The sequence below is a fragment of the Panthera leo genome, chromosome B1 (genome assembly GCF_018350215.1).
Source record: "Panthera leo isolate Ple1 chromosome B1, P.leo_Ple1_pat1.1, whole genome shotgun sequence".
Taxonomy (NCBI): Eukaryota; Metazoa; Chordata; class Mammalia; order Carnivora; family Felidae; genus Panthera; species Panthera leo.
Window position 1 is genome coordinate 162,316,764 of NC_056682.1, and position 22,387 is coordinate 162,339,150.

Consider the following 22,387-nt stretch of genomic DNA (forward strand, 5'->3'; position numbering starts at 1 on the left):
ACTGTCAATCTGAAAATCTCTCTGGTGTTATGGATACATAAGCATGTTAACTCAATCAGCTATCTTATTTAAGGAATGTCAAGTATACACAAGATCTTTGTGATTAGCATTGTTGAGAAACACAGGTGGAAATGTGAGCTATGTTCTCTCCCAACAGCTCATGAGCTGGTACAATTAAATAGTAATTCAGATAGTCTCAATTTACAAATATTTGGTTTTAGTATCAATTGGTATCTCCCAGCCACCAGCAAATATACCAGTTAGGTACTGCTTTAACAAGCATCAGAATTCATCTAAATTAGTATTCTTAAATGCTGACAGGACAGCATGGCAATTCTAAGAATAAGCCATCAAAGGAAATCCAGACAGGTGTTTAAAATATGGAAAGCATGTAGCTGAAAATTAACATTACAGGCATACCTCATTTTACTGCACCCACTTTAAGCACTCCGTAGTTACCGTGCTTTTGTTTTTAACAAACTGAAGGCCTGTGGCAACACTGCATCAGCAAGTCTACTAGAGTCCTTTCCCAATAGTGTTTGCACATTTCATGTCTCTGTGTCACATTTAAGGTAACTGTCACAATATTTCAAACTTTTCATTATTTTATTTGTTATGGCCATTTGTGATCAATGATCTTCTGATGTTACTGTTTTAACTGTTTTGGGTCACCACAACCTCAATCACATATAAGATGGCAAACTTAAATGATAAATGTTGTTTGTGTTCTCTCTCTCTCCTTCTCCCCTGAGACACAACAATAATGAAATTAGGCCAGTTAATAGCCCTACAATGGCCTTGAAATGTTCAAGTGAAAGGAAGAGTTATAGGTCTCTCACTTTAAATCAAAAGCTAGAAATGATTAAGCTTAGTGAGGAAGGCATGCCAAAAGCTGATAGGCCTCTTGTGCCAGTCAAGTTGTGAATGCAAAGGAAAAGTTCTTGAAAGAAATTAAAAGTGCTACTCCAGTGAACACACACTGATAAGAAAGCAAACTAGCTTTACTGCCAATATGGAGAAACTCTGAGTGGTCTGGATAGAAGACCAAACCAGCCACAACATTCCCTTAAGCCAAAGGCTAATCCAGGGCAAAGCCCTTATAACTCTCTTCAATTCTGTAAAGGTTGACAGAGGTGAGGAAGCTGCAAGAAAAAAAGTTTAAAGCTACCAGAGGTTGGTTCGTGAGGTTTAAGGAAAGAAGCCATCTCCGTAACGTAAAGTGCAAGGCAAGGCAGCAAGTGCTGATACAGAAGCTGCAGCAAGTTACCCAGAAGGTCTCACTCAGATAATTCATAAAGGTGGCTACACTAAACAGATTTGCAATGCAGATAAAACAGCCTCCTATTAGAAGAAGATGCCATCTGGGACTTTCACAGCTCAAGAAAAGTCAAGGCCTGGCTTCAAAGTTTCAAAGGACAGGCTGACTCTTTTCTTGTCAGGGGCTAATGCAGCTGGTGACTTATGCTCATTTACCATTCTGAAATCCTAGGGCCCTTACGAATTATGCTAAATCCACTCTGCCTGTGCTCTGCCCTAAAGTGGAACAACAAAGCCTGGATGACAGCACATCTGTTGACAACATGGTTTACTGAATATTTTAAGCCACTGTTGAGACTACTGCTCAGAAAAAAAGATTCCTTTCAAAATATTACTGCCCATCGACAATGTGCCTGGTCACTCAAGAGCTCTCTGTTGGAGACACACAAGGAGATTAATGTTTCCATGCCCCATAACAAATATCCATTCTGCAGCCCATGGATCAAGGAGTCATTTGACTTTCAAGTCTTATTACTGAAGAAACACATTTCATAAGCATACAGTGGTCAGAGACCATGATTCCAGTTGTCTGGCAGATCTGGGCAAAGTAAACTGAAAACATTCTGGCAAGGATTCATGATTCGAGATGCCATTAAAAACATTCATCCATGATTCATGGGGAGAGATCCAAATATCAATATGAAGAGGAGTTTGGAAGAAGTTGATTCTGAGCCTCGTGGATGACTGGGAGGGGTTCAGGACTTCAGTGGAGGAAGTCACTGCAGATGTGGTGGAAATAACAAGAGAACTAGAAGGAGAAGTGGGGCCTGACGTTGTGACAGAATTTCTACAATCTCAGGGCAAAACATGAACAGATGAGGGGCTGCTTCTCATGGATGAGCAAAGAAAGTGGTTTCCTGAGATGGAGTCTACTCCTGGTGAAGATGCTGTGAAGTTTGTGGAAATGACAGCAAAGGAGTTAGAATACAGAATATTACATAATCCTAGCTGATAAAAGCAGAAGCAGGGTTTGAAAGGATTGACTCCAAGTTTGAAAGTTCTACTTTGGCTAAGATGCTATCAAACAGCATCACATCCAAAAGAGAAATCACTTGTGAAAGGAACAGTCCACAGATGAGGCAAACTTCATTGCTGTCTTATTGTAAGAAATTGCCACAGCCACCTTAACCTTCAGCCACCACCACCCTGGTTAGTCAGCAGCCTTCAACATCAAAAGACACCAAGATCAGCAAAAAGATTATACTCACTTAACGCTCAGATGATGATAAACATTTTTTTAGCAATAAAGTACTTTTCAGTTAAGGTATGTACACTGAGTTTTAGACATAATGCTATTATTGCACTCTTTAATAGACTATAGCATAGTATAAACATTAACTTGTACATGCACCAAGAAACCCCCCAAAAACATAATTTGATTCATTTTATTGCAGTGGTCTAGAAGTGTAATATCTCCGAGGTAAGCCTGTAAATAAATAACTTAAACAACAGAAAAATAATCAGTGTTACTCTATGGTGTAATGCTATAGATGACCTAAATATTATTAAAAGATACTAATCCTTATAAATAGAAGTTATATGGCAAAGAAATGGAGTAGTTTTATGATTTTGGAAAAAGTCATACTTCCAGATAATGCCAGTGCCTATGAAGAATATCCTACAGAGATTCTAAATATTGTATCAATAAGGTATTTATATTTTCACCATTTTTCATACCACTTACTCTCTCACAATAGCTAGTGTTGACTATATAAACTATATAAAGCAATCTGGGGATATACTGTATTAGCTTAGCAATAAAAAAAAATTCTTTCAAATCACCATTAATACCTAGTAAAATTAAGATTATCAAGCAATATAGCATAAGGACTATTATAATGTACACTGACTATCTTGTAATGTCACTAAATCAAGTGTGTTCAGAATTAACTATTTATACATTTTATCTTTTTCGGTAGACAAAGGACTCATCAATGAATCACTACATCCTCATTCCTTTCCCTTTTCCTTTAGTTAATTCTCACCATATTAAAGACCTAAGAATCCTGGGTCCCATCACAACTTCTGAATGGTTTATGCTCCAAAACAAGAAATTTGTTGAATTTTAGAAACAACGTTGTCTGGAGTAAGCACTTCCAACCTATCCAGTCTTCTCTTTCCTCTATTTCTGAGACAACAGAATCTCTAAAACCAGACACTTTTCATAATTCTTATCCTTTTTTTTTTTTCTTAATTTTTTTTTTTTCAACGTTTTTTATTTATTTTTGGGACAGAGAGAGACAGAGCATGAACGGGGGAGGGGCAGAGAGAGAGGGAGACACAGAATCGGAAACAGGCTCCAGGCTCCGAGCCATCAGCCCAGAGCCTGACGCGGGGCTCGAACTCACGGACCGCGAGATCGTGACCTGGCTGAAGTCGGCCGCTTAACCGACTGCGCCACCCAGGCGCCCCCCCCCCTTTTTTTTTTTTTAATTAATTCTTATCCTTTTTGAAGACAGAAGTGACAATGGAAGGGAATCAAAGTTGTTGTGGCTTTTGGGCCAATTAAACAGTTGATATTTAGAGACCAAAAATGAATACTATAGGGAAGGACTATTCAGACCCTTAATGTGCCTTGGTACTCTTATCAAAACTGGTACCTTAAAACGAGTACAGCTCTCTTGAATTGCCAAGTAACTGAGTGGACGTGGCTCTTTAGTATAAGTTAACTTTATTATTTAGTATAAATTGATATTAACTTATTTATAAATTTAAGAAAACTTTATCTCACATATGTAGTTATAATTATGAGCAGGAGCTAGTTTTTATCATTTACTGCTGGTATTCTCCCTAGGAAGAAAGTAATTATTATCTCAATCAGTCTTGCTGTTTCATCCAAAACTGATTAAGGGGAATAAATACCAGAAGCTTAATGGAAATAAAATAACAAATGCCACTGGATGTAAGGTTGAAAATCTAAAAATCTGGGGATTATTCATGAATTTTTTTCTATTGCCACCGATTACATAAATAATCAAAGTGGCTCAAATATGTTAAAACTAATTTTCTGACTTTTTAAAAGAAGTAAATACCAGGTATCTGGCACCCAGAAGAGGTCTACTAAAAGGAAATCAGGATACAAAAAAACGACCAGGGATTTTCACTTCAATCTCTTCACAGGATATATTTTTTTGAACCTACTCCAATTCTGAAAGTATCTTTAAACCTTTTCAGAACAAGTTAACATGGTTAATGTATACATAAGCTATGTATACAATTAGCAATTTTAGTGATCACTATCATACCTTGGATCACAATTTTCATATCTGTCCAGTCTTCTCTATTAGTATATTCTTTGCTGTGCTGACATAGCACATACAGATTTGTTTTCACTCCGAATCTATTGAAGATTTAACATAAGTTTCCTATCTATTAATTATAATGCAGTGCAATCAGTGAAGACTTTATTTTCAAATATATATTTTAATTATTAGAATTCAAAATAGAAGAAACACTCATGGTTATTTTTCTCTCAAAATCAAATGTCTTATTTACTATTTACCTGGTGGTGGAATCAGAGGTGGAGCAGTGCTGACAGTTGGAGGAGGTGGAAGAAATGGAGGAGGTGGAAGGTGGGTGGGAGGAGCTCCTGGAGGGAAAAATGGAGGTGGTTTGCTAAAATTGTTGTCTACTTCAGTAGCAGATCTTTCAGAAAGGACCTAAAATTAAAATATAGTTAATTTTAAAAACATATCTAAGATTAAAAACTCAGTAAATTTATTTCACTTAAGAAACAAAGTAAAAAGTTTTATTCACATAACACATATTTTGAAGCAAATTTTCCATGTCTGTGATTTATGTGTATGTGTACAGATGTGAGTATATACTCACACACACTATTTAAGATGTCCACATAAAGCCTGGAATAAATGATTAAATCATTACCAAAAAAACTTAGTAAGAATAAAAACATTCTGGGGCGCCTGGGTGGCTCAGTCAATTAAGCGTCCAACTTCAGATCAGGTCATGATCTCATGGTTCATGAATTTGAGCCCCATGTCAGGCTCTGTGCCGACAGATCAGGGCCTGGAGCCTGCTTTGGATTCTGTCTCCCTCTCTCTATGCCCCTCCCCTGCTCACGCCCTCTCTGTCCCTCTCTCTCAAAAATAAGCATTAAAAAAAACTTCAGAAAAGAATAAAAACATTCTCAATGAGAGTATTCATAAATTAAGTACTTTAAATTTTTTTTTTTTTTAACGTTTATTTATTTTTGGGACAGAAAGAGACAGAGCATGAACGGAGGAGGGGCAGAGAGAGAGGGAGACACAGAATCGGAAGCAGGCTCCAGGCTCTGAGCCATCAGCCCAGAGCCTGACGCGGGGCTCGAACTCACGGACTGTGAGATGGTGACCTGAGCTGAAGTCGGATGTTTAACCGACTGAGCCACCCAGGCGCCCCTAAATTAAGTACTTTATAAATATAATGTAATAAGTATTATCTTTGTTACCCAACCAAGTTACTGTACTCGCATTAAGGCAATGTAATCATTAGTCACAGATAGTAGCATTAAGAAATCAACATGGCAACAGAAGAGATCTTCACTGTACCAGGGTCTATCAGCAGGTGGTATGCATTAACAGGGTGCAAATAATAGGCAGCCCGATATATAAATAACTTTTTCATGTGAGCCTTGTAAATTTAAGAACAAGGGTTCATACTTGAAAAGTGGAAGTGTTTACAAAATAGTGATTTGTGTAAAAAGGTAAGGGACAGGCAGCAAACCTACAGGAGTGACACACAGAAATCTGGATTTTTGTCAGGCCTCCCTGAGGGATTCTGATGTGCAAACACATTTAAGAAAACAGCAGAAACAGACAACATAATGTGCTTTTAATGTACACTTCTAAAAATCCTTGCTGGCTGAAGGGTATCTTTTAAACATAATCCCTCTTTTCATTAACTTCTTCATTTTTAAGTATAGCAATTTTTGTAACACTTATGCTGATAAGCTATTTTTTAAAGTAGGGAACAGAATTATTCTAAGAAATCCAGGCATTTTAATGGTGGGGAAAAGAAGAGAGAACTATCTACCAGCTTAGAAATGATTTACCCTCAAGCATGCTAAAAACAAGATTAATTTATTAAAAGTAATGAGGATCAAAACACTTTGACATTTTTTAAAGCACTGATAAAAAGGAAATAATTTTTAAAAACGTATGATCAAGCTAATAGCTGAAAATCTGTTACTAAAGTTCTAACTTGAATTATCCAAGTTACTAATAACTCATCTCCTTTCATTATTTCACTTGAAAACAAAGAAAATCTACTTCCCCCCAAAATGTCACATTTAATAAATTATGTATGTCCGTACAATGAAACTATCATAAAGAAATTTTACATATTTTTAAGAATATGGAAAAATGCAAATGATAATTTTTTTTAAAGGATACACAAAAAAGAATCATAATAGTATATCATAATCTTGCTTGGTGACAAAGAGAAGTAAGTACCAGAGTGTTAAGAGTGGTTATCTTTAGATGCTAGAATTATCGGTAGTTTTATTTCCTTCTTTAAACTTTTCCAATATTTCCCTTTTTTAGTCCAATTAGCCTATATATTATGCTTACAGCAAAAAAAAAAAAAAAAAAAAAAAAAAGAGAAAGAAATCTTACTGAAAAAGATCTAAAGGTAATAACTTCTAAATAGAATAGCTTTTGTAATAAAAGTGATTAATTCCATATTTTAAATCTAAAATACCTAACATATAACATTGCACTATAAATGTATATCGAATAATTAAATTAGAACATGGATGTAATTCTTCAGTTTCAAAATTAATTAATTTTTAAAATACGAAACCTGTATGTTGCTGTTTTCGTTTGCCCGTCGTCTTCCTTCTACTCGGCTAATTGTTATAGTCTGACCAATAACATCGATTGCCCCAGGTAATCTCCTGTAACATAGAAATTGAAATCAATTCAGTTTCACCTAATTAGATGTTTGAAAAATAACACAAATATTAAGTGAGAAATAAAGTCTAAAACCTTTTGCAATGTACTTTATAAAATAAAATCAGAGGATAGTACACATTGAAAAAAACTTCACTAAGTTAATTAGATCTCACTATTTCATACTGTCATAAAGACTAAGCTTTATTTAGTAAGCTGGAACCTATATACCCAATGACGATCATGTTAAATTCACAGATTTTCTTTTAAATTTACTTTTTTAACAGTTTCCAACTGAATTTATCTTTGTGGAACTGAATCAGGTAGCAAATGCTAAGCAAATGGAAATAAAATTTTTTTGGCCACTGTAATTGTAACACGTATCATAGTTCTATTACAGAAACTTAAAAATTCCCCCAGAAGACTTGAAATGAAATAATACTCATTTTGATACACACTGTATTTTCCTTAGTGATTTATTCCAAGCATTAGAAAGCATACAATGGGATCCAGTTTTCCATTTCTGATAACTTGCCTTTAAATAGAAAAAATTAAATATTTAAATGCCTACTCCACCTCCAGTTGTATTTATAATCCATTAAAGAAGTATATGAATACATTAAAAACAGTCTACCAGAAAATGATGCTATAAATTTATCTAGGAAAAGCAAGTAAGTTAAATTTTAAAAAATAAGGTTAAAAGCCATTTAGTTAGTAGTTAAGGATTTTATGAAAGTATATATGCTTAACAAGTTACAGAAATCACTTGTAGGAAGAGGCAATGAACAATGGATGCAAATTAGATGAATTTCTCTTCATCTCTACTTTAGTTCTGAACAATTCTGCCTTTAAAACTTTGTAGAAGTAAAACAACCAAGTACCATGGATCTTTCCACAGTCACAACAGTTAGGTTCCCAAAATGACTAACAGCAGCTACCATTTGCCAAATGTCTACACATCATACCTAAACCTCACAATAAAAGTCTGCACTTACTGAATTACCGTATAATTGTGTTAGAGATGTTAAAGCCAGGGCCCACGGGGAGGTCACTGGCATCAGTAATAACTAAATGGCAAAACTCAACTTTCAAATCTGAGTCTTTCTGATTCCAAAGCCTACATACAGATCCCTTCCCTTGAGCTACACTGCCTTCTAGCAAGATAACTGGCTTTTGAGAAATTTAAGACTTCTGAAAACCAAAACTGGTGAAAGTTTGCCTCAAGGGAACCTTGAGACGCCCCATGATTATGTGCTCACAAAAACAAAGACCCTAGAAACAGTATATAATGGCATCTGAAATGTCTTCAACTACATAGTCAGCTCCTACTTATCATCTTGCCCACTTCGAACTTCTATTCTATATAATTCTAATATAATTTTTAAAAAGTTCAAGCTTTTCTGATTTTATGCCCAGGTCATTGACTTTCCGGATTTCTTCATGATCTCAAGGAGCGAAAGTGATTTTATTTACTTAACTTGTACCCCTTCAATATAGCTGGAAACTATCCTAACATTCACACATTAGAAAAAATCCAAATATCTCAGACATAAAACAAGTATCTCTCCAATTTTTTCCCCTAAAACTTAATTACAAAGCTATGACCACTGTAACTTTGTATCAAAACAGATGCCATCAGCCCTCTAATATCCACACACAACTCAGATTCCAACATCCCAACAGATACAGGTGCATATTCTGAGGCCAGAATTTCCCTTCACCATTTATTGCTACCAAGGCTTCATTGTAAAAATCTTTACCTCTACTATTTCCTTTTCCACTCTTTTCTATTCCCGATTGCTGGATTCTCCCTTCTAAAACTTATTCCACCTGAAGAACAAATTCTCACACGTTTGTTTGGATTTTCAACTTCTCCAAACTGCTGAAGTAGGAAAACTTAAATCTAGATCTAACACTCTAATGTCTTTCTATATACCATGGATTTGTAAAGACTTCTGCTTTCAAAAATTCTGGGACACATGAGAGTACTCACTTCTTAAAGTTTATCTTAAATATGGTCAATCTAATTTTTTCAGCTTTAAGTGAATTACTGAAGATTCAAAATGGCAAATACTAAGTTTCTAAAAACACACGTGGAAAATTAGCCTTAACAAATGTCCATCACTAAAAGAAATCCAGAAAACTACAATTTCTTACACATTATTTCCACAACAATACCTCTTTACCCAGGCATTTTTACCACACAGACTGATATATCTTAGAAATGTGAAGTTTACCATTTTGTTCAGAAATATTTTAGGACAAATGCATAAGCATATACCGAAGTAACAAACAGCACATAATATTTAACAGACATGATTAACTATCCAATGTTATTCTGATGCCACATTATGAAAAAATGACACTGAACTATATTATTCTGAAAATTTTTAATGACACATTTCTATTTCAATGCATAAAAAGATTTAGTAGAGCTTTACTATGAGGATCTATTATAACTTGAGTTTCCACATAGCACAAGTTTATCTTTTTTAACTTTTTTTTAATGTAACTTATTGTCAAATTGGCTAATACACAATGTGTACAGTGTGCTCTTGGTTTTGGGAGTAGATTCCCATGGTTCGTTGCTTACATACAACACCCAGTGCTCATCCCAATAAGTACCCTCCTCAATGCCCATCACCCATTTTCCCCTCTCCCCCACCATCCCCCCCATCAATCCTCAGTTTATTCTCTGTATTTAAGAGTCTTTCATGGTTTGTCTCCCTCCCTCTCTGTTTGTAACTATTTTTTCCCCCTTTCCCTCCCCCACGGTCTTCTGTTAAGTTTCTCCAGATCCACATATGAGTGAAAACATATGGTATCTGTCTTTCTCTGACTGACTTATTTCACTTAGCATAATACCTTCCAGTTCCATCCACGTTGCTACAAATGCCAGATTTCATTCTTTCTCATTGCCAAGTAGTATTCCATTGTATATATAAACCACATCTTCTTTATCCATTTGTCAGCTGATGGGCATTTAGGCTCGTTCCATAATTTGGCTATTGTTGAAAGCGCTGCTTCCACATAGCACAAGTTTAACTGGGCTTACACGTTTGTTCAGTAAGGCAGATAGCTAATATAGCTACCAAGATTCTCTTCTGTGTTGGACTAAACCATATAGCTAAAGAGAGACAGAAACTAACCATGATGGAGATCTGAAGTTTCATTAATCTACAAGCTTAATACAGGCAGTGGATGTTCACAAGAGCCTCTATCTTTCGTGAAAATGAAAATATCTCTGAAATTATAATGGAATTAAATTAAAATTAAAATGGCGTATTTTGATGATTCTGACATAAACTGCTTACAAAGATAAAACAAAATTTTTAAAGTGACAGAATTAGGGCCCAGGGAAGACAAAGAATTAATTATTAATCTTTTGCCACAAATTTATCTCTGAGCTTCTCATTTTTTACCAGCCAAAATAAAGGACATCTTTAATAACAAGTCTTTTAATGTAAGATAAAAACAAAGCATTAACTCTGAAGACTGCTCTTCCCGGTAACAAGAGCACCACCTACAATGTGCTAGGAAGCACTGTTCTAAGCACTTTAGATACATTTACTCTTCACTACTTCCCTATGAAGTAGCAATTATTATTATTATTATTCCCACTTTACAGAAGAGAATAAAGAGAAAAAAAATTTCTCCTGAGTCCATGTTAAGAGAAAGTATGATAGAGTACAGTTTTCAAACTTTTTTGACCCCAAAATATATTTAAGAAACACATTTTACACAGTAATCCAGTAAACACATATAAAAAACTAAAAGCTTCATGAAATAATACTTACACTTATTAAAAAGGAAAGAGTAACATTAAAATCAAATACGAATTATTAGTATTAAATATCACACACACACAAAAAACAATACAAACCCCAGAAATATTTGGTGGTTGAGACCACAAAATTCATTTCACACCCCACTAATGGACTGCAATCTCATGCTGTGAAAAACTGAAATAGGGACAAAGTCTCCAATTACTACAATGAAAACATAAGTGAATTTCACAGAACCGTTTCTCAAAATGTTCCTCAATATCGAGTGAAGCATAACAATGTACGATCCAATAAAAGCAATTCAAATCAGGGAGAGTAAAACCACGTGGTCTGAGTACATAGCCCTTTTGATGCAGGCTTTATCTAAAGATTTAACTGTACTTTTGAGCAAGGGTCCTTACCTAGCATACATGGGATACTGAGGGACCAAGAGGATCCTGAACTTAAATACATGCATGTGTACAAATGCATTTTTCAGTCAAGAGTCCACAGTTTGCAGGAAATTTTCAAAGAGGTTACTGCTTTAAGTACAGAACCACTACTCTAAAAGAATAAATGAATCATGTCCTTGAGAAACCCATGAATGTTGCCTTCTCACAATAGAACTTCTAATAAGAACTGAGGAGCAATAATTCATGAATGCATTCTCTAGGAAAAAACGTAGATGTGACAGTTTCATATTCCCAAGTTAAGACACATGCAGTAGTATGATTGCCTAACTCAGGTCAAACATCTAAAAAGATGGCTATAACAGTTTTGCATGGAAGTTGGTATAACATCTTTTTTATTTTACGAGTTTTTTGTTTTGTTTTAGTTTATTTTGAGAGAGAGAGAGAGAGAGAGAGAGAGAGAGCGAGCAAGCACAGGGGGTGGGGGAGAGACAGGGAGAGAGGGAGAGAGGGAGAGAGGGAGAGAGGGAGAGAGGGAGAGAGGGAGAGAGGGAGAGAGAGAGAGAAAATCCCAAGCTGGCTCCTCACTGTCAGCACAGAGCCTGATGTGGGGCTCAAACTCACAAACCATGAGATCATGACTTGAGCCAAAACCAAGAGTCGGACACATAGCAACGGAGCCAGCCAGGCACCCTGGTATAACATCTTTTAAGCTACTTTAGGAAAGAGAAGCATTGAAAGACATGAGGAATGAATTTAGCCACACAGGATGGGGAAGGGAGGACATTTTAAATGGAGGGAATAACATAAGAGGAAAATAATATTTGCAGGATTCCAATTTCCAATTTTACAAATATACTATCTACCAATCTATATGCAAAAGAAAAAGCATGATATACCTTTGATACTGGTTACCAACAAAAAGACTTTCAAAGAGGCAAAATATAATAAATTAAATGAGACTCACAAAAAAGAAAGTTCTATGAGGTTGTAAAATGCAATGCAAATGTTAGTGCCCATCAAAGCAAACTCTATCATTTTACCTCAAATTCCAAGGTGGTCACTAAACATTTCATTTTAATCTTTATGTCAAGCCAGAATCCGATCTCTCAATCAATGGTTCTCAATGTTTCCTACACATCAGAATCATCCGGGAGTTTTTTTTTTCATTTTTTTTTAATGTTTATTTTTGAGAGAGAGAGAGACAGAGCACGAGTTGGGGAGGGGCAGAGAGAGAGAGGGAGACACAGAATCTGAAGCAGGCTCCAGGTTCTTAGCTGTCAGCAGAGCCCAATGCAGAGCTCGAATCCACGAAATGCAAGATCATGACCTGAGCTGAAGTTAGATGCTTAACTGACTGAGCCACCCAGGCGCCCTTGGGAGCTTTCAAGAATCCCAATGCCCAGAGTACATACCAGACAATTTAATTTCGTCTCTAGGGCTTAAGCATCCATAATTTTTTTGAAGCTCCCTAGGTAATTCCAACACATAGCCAAAGTTGAGGACCACAACTAAAGACATGCCCAAGGAAGACACTTACATTGTATTCTCTCTAGAAAGAATTTATAGTTGATAAAAACCAATACTTATCTCCTTATTACTGAATAAATATAAAGTCGCACTGACCAAGGCCTGATAATTAAAGCAAGACTATCATTTGTTGCATATATATTTTTATACTGATATTGTGAGTTTCGTGGACTCACACAGTACTACTTCAATACTTTTTCCAACCGTTACAAGAATAATCTTCTCTAAAGCATATACAGTTTATGAAGAAAATGTAATCTATTTTTCAAGTGAAGATTAATCAAACATCCTGTGTTGAAAAATAATGTATGTTCAAAATAAAAATTAGAGAATTTAAAACTGTTTTCAGAGCACATAATTTATTGTCTAACAGTACTACAGTGAAAGAGACTACAGTGGGAGCAGAGATGCAAAAGGAACTAACATTATTGGGTGCCCCGCAACAGGTTCTTTTGCAGCCTTAGAAGCCATTTAATACACAAGTACTTGGTATAAGTCCAATTAGTTTCATTTTCACAGCTGTGGAAAAAGGCTCTTTTGTGAGTAAAGTGCCGCACCAAGATTCAGGCTCAGGTATGACTCCAAATTCTACTTCTTCTACTAAGTGTTTTCCATGCTAATTCTCTGGGGACTGAATTCTTAAAACGTTGTTACTTTTCAAGCTATCTTAAAAACAAAGACTTTGAACGCTTAAAGATGAACTACGCTAAACTTTGACTCAGTAGAGCACATAAATGTGTTCATTAGGAAAGCCAAATTTACTCACTTTTGTGCAGAGCTTGAAATAATAAAGCTTTCCCTACCATATTTATGTTTAATTTTATTTTTTAAATGTAGGGAAAGATATTCTACAGGGGATTTTTAAAAATAAAAGCCTTCATATGTCCAATCACATAAACTTACAAGCTACATAATACAAGCAATACACATTCAAAGTGCTCAAATGCCATGAAGGTACAGGTACGTCTTTCCAGTACATTATTTCACCAAGACATAATAAGCAGTGCAAGAACAAATGAAGAGGTCAATCTTAGACTGAATGTCCATTTAACATTCAGTTTTATTGTACATTTTATGTTTGACTATTGTAAGAAGTGCAAGGTTTAAATATTTTAGTAATTCTGCATTAAGCAATTTTTACTTTTCCTCTTTTAAGAGTCTGAATCAGTTAAAAAGCCATGATATGAAAAAACGAGCTAAGACAACCTAGAATATGCAACTACTTACCTAACAGATTTTAATATTATAAAATGAAAACAAAACACACAAACTGGACATTAGGATAAGATTACAGCAATCATCCTTATTGCCAATTTCAATTTTCTGTGTTCATTAAAACTGCTTCATTCTTCTAGCTGGCCTAATAAGTGTCACAAATTTTAATTTATAAAACAAAACTCACACCCAACAAAATGCCCTTGCTACATACAGTTATGAAGACTACTATTAACCAAAGTTGGAAAAATACTGTATTAACAGGAATATATGTGAGATAAGAAGTCCTGAGTCTCCAAATACAGTAACTTATAAAAAGGATTTCAATCATCGTTTAAGTGCTCTTACAAAGAGATTTATGCCATGTTTCAAAAACAAAACAAAGCAAAACACATTCCTCAGTTACACTAACTACAACGGGTAGAATCTCATTTTTTTATCTTATGCTGTAAAGTGTGTGTATGTATGTGTACATATATATACATACACACATACACCATTCAAAAGGAGAGCAGTAGCTTTAACTAGAGTTTTTTTTTCTTTTGAATTTTCAAAGGCACAAAACACGTAGTGAAAATAGTGTCAAATTTCCTATTACCTATATTCCCTAAGACTGATCACAAAGTCAGAATGGGATTTTTCTGTGTTTCCAAAGCATCTTTTATTGGGGGGTGGGGGTGGGCAAGTAAAAGTATAAACACTGAACTGTATTATTTCAGATATGAGAACTATTATTTTCTCTATAAACTACTTATCTTAATAAACCATTATATCAAAAGTACAACTATTTTAAGCAAAACATTCTGTCAAATGACTGATATAAAAGGAATTTTAGATACTAAAGTAGCAAAAGAAACAAAAGCAAAGTTTTAAATTACACTAAAACGAAGTGACTTAACTATATCTATGCCTTTGCTTATGAAAATCAAGCTGCCTGAATTGCAAGTATTAAAAGGCAGAAAACCAGGGATTCTAGCCCTGACTTTGCCTCTTAATTAGCCATAAATTTGGGGAGATTTCCTACTTTCTTAGATCTCCTTTTCCATGTAAACCAGGGACTAGCCAGAAAAAAAGAATTTCATGATTAAAAGGGACCTTCCTGATAACACAGTCTAGCCCTGTCATATTAAAAATGTAGACACAGAGGCCTAGAGATTTTAGGGAACTTTCCTAAATTCACACAGGCACAAAACTAAACCTAATACCCAAATCCAGTACTTATGCCATGAAACTGCTGTTAAGTTTAAGAATACAGCTATTCTTTATATACAAAGATGGCTACTGATTCGTTTCAATAGTACAATGATGAAAATTAAAGCTCTTATCATCTGGCCTTTTGGGGATCAGTAAGCAGACTGCCAAGATTGCTGACCAGGTTAAATAAGTATAAATCTAGAGTTTCTCTATGCACTGTGTGCTATAATAACCAAGTTTGTTATTATACAGAAATTATATTAGCAGCACTCTTCTTACACTATGGGATTTCACAGAAATAGTAAATGTGAAAAGATTCATAGACTCCACGCCACACTGATCAGATCTAACTTTTCTTTATTTAAAGTAACTCTTTTGAAATTTCTACTGGTTCTTCAAGAATGCCAGTTTTAAAAAATAAGACTGGGGCACCAGAGTGGCTCAGTTAAGCATCCGACTCTTGATTTCAGCTCGGGTCATGATCTCACGGTTCATGAGATCAAGCCCTGGGTTGGGCTATGCACTGTCAGCACCTGCTTGGGATTTTTTCTCTCCCTCTCTGCCCACCTGTGCACACACACGCTCTCTCTCTCTCTCTCTCTCAAAATAAACAAACATCAGAAAAAAACTCCTAAGATTAATAACATATAATCCTATGAAAAAGGTCAATAAGCACTTAATAACAGGAAGATATGCAAATTTTCATTCTATAACCTGCAACACATGCAATTGATACTATTCTAAGAATATAGGTAATATATTTCTATCTGCATCAATTACTATACTTACATTTTGGATATTCTTTAAAAAAGTCAAAATATTTTTGACTTTGAGATGAATAGCCACTTTTGAGAATGACTAAGCTTATTCTCTCCTAACAAGAGATCCTATCAAAGCCAAGCTGACTAGAAATTCTTACTATTCATGAAGAATATATAATGGAGTCCCCAAAGAAAAGGAAATCTGAAAAAATAAAAATTTGATTGTTTCCTCCCTTTGCTTTTCTTTTAGGTGTTATGATCAAAGATATCTGACCATAACTTACATATTTAAAAGTTTATAAATGAAAATAACTAAAAGCACATTAAGGTAAGAGCATCAACCTGCCTAGGAAGAAAGTTTAAAATGCTGGAACAACAAAAACCAACAAAATACCACCCCCACACCATTGTTTAAAACTTTAAATAGTAAATGAGGGAGGTATCTAACTCTGTATTTCTAAGTCAAGCAAACTGTAATTGCTCAGATTGATTACTATTGGCAATGCACTGTCATACCCTGACATAACTGCTTCTTACTACATCCCTTCAGATAGATTCCCATTTTACAGGCTCAGAGAGTATGCAGTATCCATCCAAAGGTGCACGCTTTGTAAGTGTAAGATTTAGAATACAGACCAGAATTCTGCAGAGGGGGATCAGGAGTAAAAGCATAGCAACAATAAGGGAAATACTAACACGTCCTAAGACAGCTGGTAGACTCAATGAAATGGCTGCTTTATGCACTATAGTTGAGATAAAACGTTTGGAAAGATTCAATGCAGTTCAATTTTACAGGTTCTAAATACTAGCTCAGAAGGCTAAATTTTATTCAACAAAGAGAAACACCCAGCAATTTTTTAATAGGGTGTGATATGAGAAAGAATTAAACCTGCAGCAGTGGGGAGAAAAAAAACGCTTATTGAGCTATTAGATGGTTCCACGCAATTTATAATGTAGTATAAAAGTCAGAGAGAGAAGAGGGAAGGTGTGAGCTGATGGGGCCTGACTCATGATTTTTAAAACCCTCAATTTCTGTAATAAAAAAGCATAATTGAGGGGGAAAAAATATGGTACAATCCAATCAAAATTTATCATCTTAGTAATAAACAAAACAACACTGATGACCTAAACATCAGGGAGTAGCCAATGTTTAAAAACAGCCTTACCTTAGGTCAGGTGATTCGGCCCTCCCATATCGGTCCTGCCACTTCCCAACGCTGGAATTGGCTTTTCTGGAGGCAGTACTTGTCTGAGACTGAGAGGAGGTGCTGTTTCTGGTGAGATAAATTTTCTATGTTTTTTCTTACATATTGTTGTCTCTGACCCCCCTTGTTCTGTCTTTTTTTTCCTTTTTTTTTGACATGCTTTTTCTAAAGTCCTTTAGCATGTTCCTATCGTATCATTTTCTTCAAGTCTCTGTGGTACTAAAATCACTAGTAGGTATTTAAGTATTAACGTGTTATCAACATTTTAGTAACTCTAGAATATTTTCAGAAATCTTTTTCAAAATAGTATGTCAAAATGCAGAAATAAGAAAAGAACCAAGGGCTTATCAGGTTATTATCAAGAAATAAATTTCTGTGCTTTTATGAGTGACATAAACTTCCACGGTTTCACAAAACCTTATTCAAAACTTTTGAGATTTTTTTTCCCCTACACTCTTCAATAGGTACAAATATTGTTAGTGTAGCAGTTAAAAGTAACACTCTGATGTGTCTTATAAAAACCTACACTAAATAAATGTATTTCATAAAAATTCCATTTCAAAGTAACTTTCAAAATAACATTCTAAAGAAAGTTAATTATATCCCTAGTGCAATACTCCATAGAAAGTTCAGCTATTTACACTCTTGCCAGTCCTTTAAAAGACTAATAAGACACTCTTTCAATAGCAAAGTTTTCTATAGGAAAAAAATGTATGCTTATGTATCTGTTTATTTTTGTAAAAAGAAACAAAGGAAGAATAAACTAGAAACTAGACACAATGAAGTTAATTATTAACAGGAGTGAAAGAAGCAGGGGAAAGAATGTACTTGGGACTCTCTTCAAAGTTTTACATTGGCAAAAAAAAAATGTCAATAAACATGGAGAAAAAGAAAAGCTAATATTGAATACAAACAGAAACAATGAATGTAATACTTTAAGTGATTAATATAACCACTCTAAAGGAAACTTCTGACTATTTTAACTACATACTCTCATCTTAAAAAAAAAAAAAAAAAAAAAAAAAAAGAATTCCAAAGAAATCTTGAATTCTATTTAATAGGTTTGGTTTTTGTAATGGTAAGTGCAGAAGTCCTAATCTGTTCTGAGTGTATTTTAGGATGAAGCGAAGAGTATATATACTGAAATTGTTGGGAAATAGGTTCTCAATGTGGTAAAACAGGGATGTAATCTGGATTAAGGAAAGGGAAGTAGAAACCTGTGATGTCAAATGTGAAGTAAAAGAAGGATGAATGATTAAATTCATACATAAGGCAATTTTATATTGAAATTGGCTGTTTTCTCCCAGCCATGAGTGCGGAAAAAGCCTAGAAACAGTGACACTCCAACAGCAATGAGGATAACTGGTGCCAAGATCTTGGTTTCTAATCATCATTTCCCATTAAAAGTCATCAAGGTGCTTTCAAGTCCCTGGCTGCTCCCAAGGAGGGGCAGAGGAAGTACAAGATAAGCATGGAACATTTGGTAAAGCTAGAAAGTAAAAAAATCCTCAAAAACAAAACAAAACAAAACAAAAAACATGATGGGGACATGTCAAAAGGGCACAGGAGCCACTCTGAAGAGGCTCCCATGAAGCAAGTCTGAAACAATTTGAGCATCGATATGAATTACAGTATATAAGTAGTATATATAGTTTATATACTACATATACAAATAAACCATATTTATAAGCAACAAATACACTCTCTCACATATAAAATAAAAATTAATGAGTCTAGATGATAATAAATAAGTGGAGGAGGTGGGAAAGCCCATTTTTAAAGAAGAATGCCAGCTAATTAATGTAAGAGAAATAACAGAATTAGATAATCAGTATTTTACAGTCATTACAGTAGTAACGGGAAAAAGCAAAAATCAACAATGGGATTTTAAAGTTTGGGAAGTTTAAAAAAGAAACAGGATATTTACCATCTCCTCACATATTATTTATTAAATACAAACAGTAAAAACAATAACTTTGCAGTGCAGAAACCCAAAGAACACCATTACAACTAAGTGATTAAAGTTATCATCTCTAAAAATGGGGAAAATGACATCATGTACCTCAAGGCTGATGCACTGAGGACAGAACATCACATATGTAGTTTCCTTCCCAAAAAAGCAAAACCTGAACCTAATAAAGAGGAAACATCAGGCAAACTCAGATTGAGGGAGATGACTTACAAAACAACCAGACTGCACTCTTCAAAATTCAGAGTCAACAAATACAAAGAATGTCTGAGAAACTGTCTCAGATGATAAAATAATGAGATAAAAGAGTTAATTATAAAGAATGACCCTGGACTGAACCCGAAATCAAGGAAAGAACTGCCATTAAAGACATCATTGAAATAATCAGCAAAATTTATGACTTGTATATTAACATACTGGCTCATTGTAAGATTTTCTCACTTTAAGATTACATAACAGAATGTCCTTGTTCTTAAAAAATGATGTTTACAATTAACAAATGATTCAAAAAGGAAAATATTTTGGGCAAATTATAAAGCAAATATGGCAAAATGTTAATAAATGATAAATTTGGGTGAATAATATTCAATGTTCATGAGTGTTCAGTTTGTGAAAATTTATCAAGCTGTACATTCTTGACATAATATGAAAAATTTTAAAGATATAGGAAAACGTTCTGATATATTAAATATTAACATTTTACTTAAGTATGCCAATTTGCTGGGCAACACAGAAAGTTAGAAACCCAGCATTTCCATTGATAAAGTACAAAGATCCATTTAAAAAAATTCTGTGCAAACATACCAATAGTCATCTACACATTAGTAAGGCAATCGAAGATTTTAAACAAAGGCAATACAGTGGTTAGGTCAGTAAGTAGTACAGCTCATTACTATTTGTTGGGCAGTCTCTATTATGTCTTAAATAGCATTCCTGTCTACTCCCTAAAGTCAGTAAAATTTTACTTTCACACAGGTCCTTCTAATCTCCATAAATACAAAGACCAAAACAGAAAAAAACAAGTATTTATTTTGGGAAATACTTCACAATGAACAAAAGTGTGCTTTTGATCAAGTGAAGAGGAACCCAGAAAACAAACTTTCTTAATGAAAAACAGGTATTGTTCTCTGTATCAAGAAAGTGACAACATTGACATGTTGGGTATGTTTCTATAGGTTATGGTAGCAATTATCCACTTTTTTTGGTAGTAGTGATAGATCGACTAACTTTTCTGTCATTTCTTTACCTTTTTACCGACCCTTTCCTGCCACTATTCTCCATCTCTCCTTCAGTCCATGGCCGTCCATCATTATAATCACTTTCTCAAGGACCCTCTCACCTTCCTTGCACCTTTGTCATATTTGCCTGGTATAACCACAACTCATATTAAATCCCACTCTAGCTAGTCTTCATAAACATACAAATACCTGGCAAGGGCAAGACAAACACATCCAAGCAAGCTGACTACTGGTCTCATTTTAAACACATAACCATCAACTTCAAGAAAAGTTGGAAATGTACAGTCTCTCTCCCTTTGTCAATTTTTTTGCTCTACTAATTCATTCCCACCAGCATATAAAAATGTTGCAATTTTTATCTTGAAAAAAAAAGTCTTCTTTTGACAGCACACTTCCCTCCAAGTACTGGCTACAATCTGACTCATTTCCCCCTAAGTTTATCCACACACCTCTAAATGACTATTTCAGAATTTCTCCTCTTGTCAAACGTTCAACACCCACTTCTACATCCTCACATCCACCAGGTAAGTCAGCATCCTGTGTTGTTGGGAAAAACCGACTCCCATCATTATCTTACCTACCCACCCCCCCTTCTCTCCTGTTATTGAGTGAACTGCCCATCTCCTTTTTAAGGCTAACTGTGCCGCTTCCCTTCCCCCCCCATTATATCCCGTCCCCTCTGATCTTAAGGACATTGTTCTAACAACTGTCCCTTCTTGCTTCTTGAATCATCAACTTCCCCTCTAGTAACTCATTCTCGTAAGTATACAAGCATGCTGTAATTTTCATTTTAGAAAAAAACAGCCTCCTGACCCCACATTTCCCTTCAGATACTGTTCCATTTTTCTGCCCCTCTCAAAAGTAAAAAGAAAAAAATTCTCCAAGAAGTTATACGTATTTTCTCATTCTAATTCCTCTCCTATTCTCTCTTGAATCCATTCCAAAAAGTCTTTTTTCAATCTTCACCTTATACCACTAAAAAGGATCCTGGTCAGGACCAGCAACTTTTATGTTTTAAAATCCAAAAGCCAGGGCGCCTCACTGGCTCTGTCAGTAGGGCATACGACTCTTGATCTTGGGGTTGTGAGGTCAAGTCCCACATTGGGTGTAGAGATTACTTAAAAATAAAATCTTAAAAAAGTAACTAAAATAAAATCCAAAAGTCATCCTCAGCCCTCTTCTTCTTGGCCAATCAGTATTATTTGGTAGTTAATTGTTCTTCTACTTTGAAACTACACTGGGTGTTCTTCCTATGTCAGTAGTAATTCTTCTGTATGGATCTCCTCCTCCCTCATTCTTATTTTTCTGACCTGCAAGGAAATGCCCCAAGGCTCTGTCCCTCTTACCACTTCTTTGGATACTTACCTCTTTTACAATCAAATTCAGTTTCACAACTTCATTTAAATACTACTTAAACACTGATCACTCCCAAATTTCTATCTCCGGCCCATACCTTTTCCCTCTACTGCAGATCCATAGATCTACTTCCTATGCAAATTTTCCACTTATATGTCTAATAGACAACTCAATTTTAGTGTATCCTAAACTGAACTCTTGGTCTTCTCCCTCCAAAAAAAGCATTCCTCTCGTAGTCTCTTCTATTTCAGATGTAAAAGATCTTTTACATCTTTTGAAATGTATCCAATATCTGTCTTCTCCTCACCATCTGCACCACAACCACTTTGTCCAAGTTACCATTATCTCTTGACTAGATCACTGTTACGACCTCTTAACTGGCTTCTCAGCTTCTGCCCTTAATCTCTCTGTAGTCTGATCTTAAATAAAGCAATGAAGACTTACGAAACCTACAGTAGATAATTTCATTCCTCTGCACAAACTCTGACAGTGGCACCCCATTTACTTTACTTATAGGAAAAGCCAAAGCCTGTATAACAG

At 35.1% G+C, this 22,387-nt stretch overlaps 1 protein-coding gene across 18 annotated transcripts in view; it reads right to left on the minus strand.

Annotated features, from left to right (window-relative positions):
* The window catches only part of FIP1L1 (factor interacting with PAPOLA and CPSF1), a 78,571-nt gene that overhangs the window by 29,131 nt on the left and 27,053 nt on the right, over nt 1-22,387 (minus strand). For 9 of the 18 annotated variants that reach the window (XM_042936381.1, XM_042936376.1, XM_042936379.1 and 6 more), the window contains 3 exons: nt 17,246-17,353; nt 7,117-7,210; nt 4,820-4,976 (listed from right to left, as the gene is read on the minus strand). In XM_042936381.1, coding sequence (XP_042792315.1) covers nt 4,820-4,976; nt 7,117-7,210; nt 17,246-17,353 — 359 coding nt within the window. The remainder of the gene's footprint in view (nt 1-4,819; nt 4,977-7,116; nt 7,211-17,245; nt 17,354-22,387) is intronic. The other 9 variants (XM_042936382.1, XM_042936391.1, XM_042936390.1 and 6 more) reach the window with 1 other exon arrangement.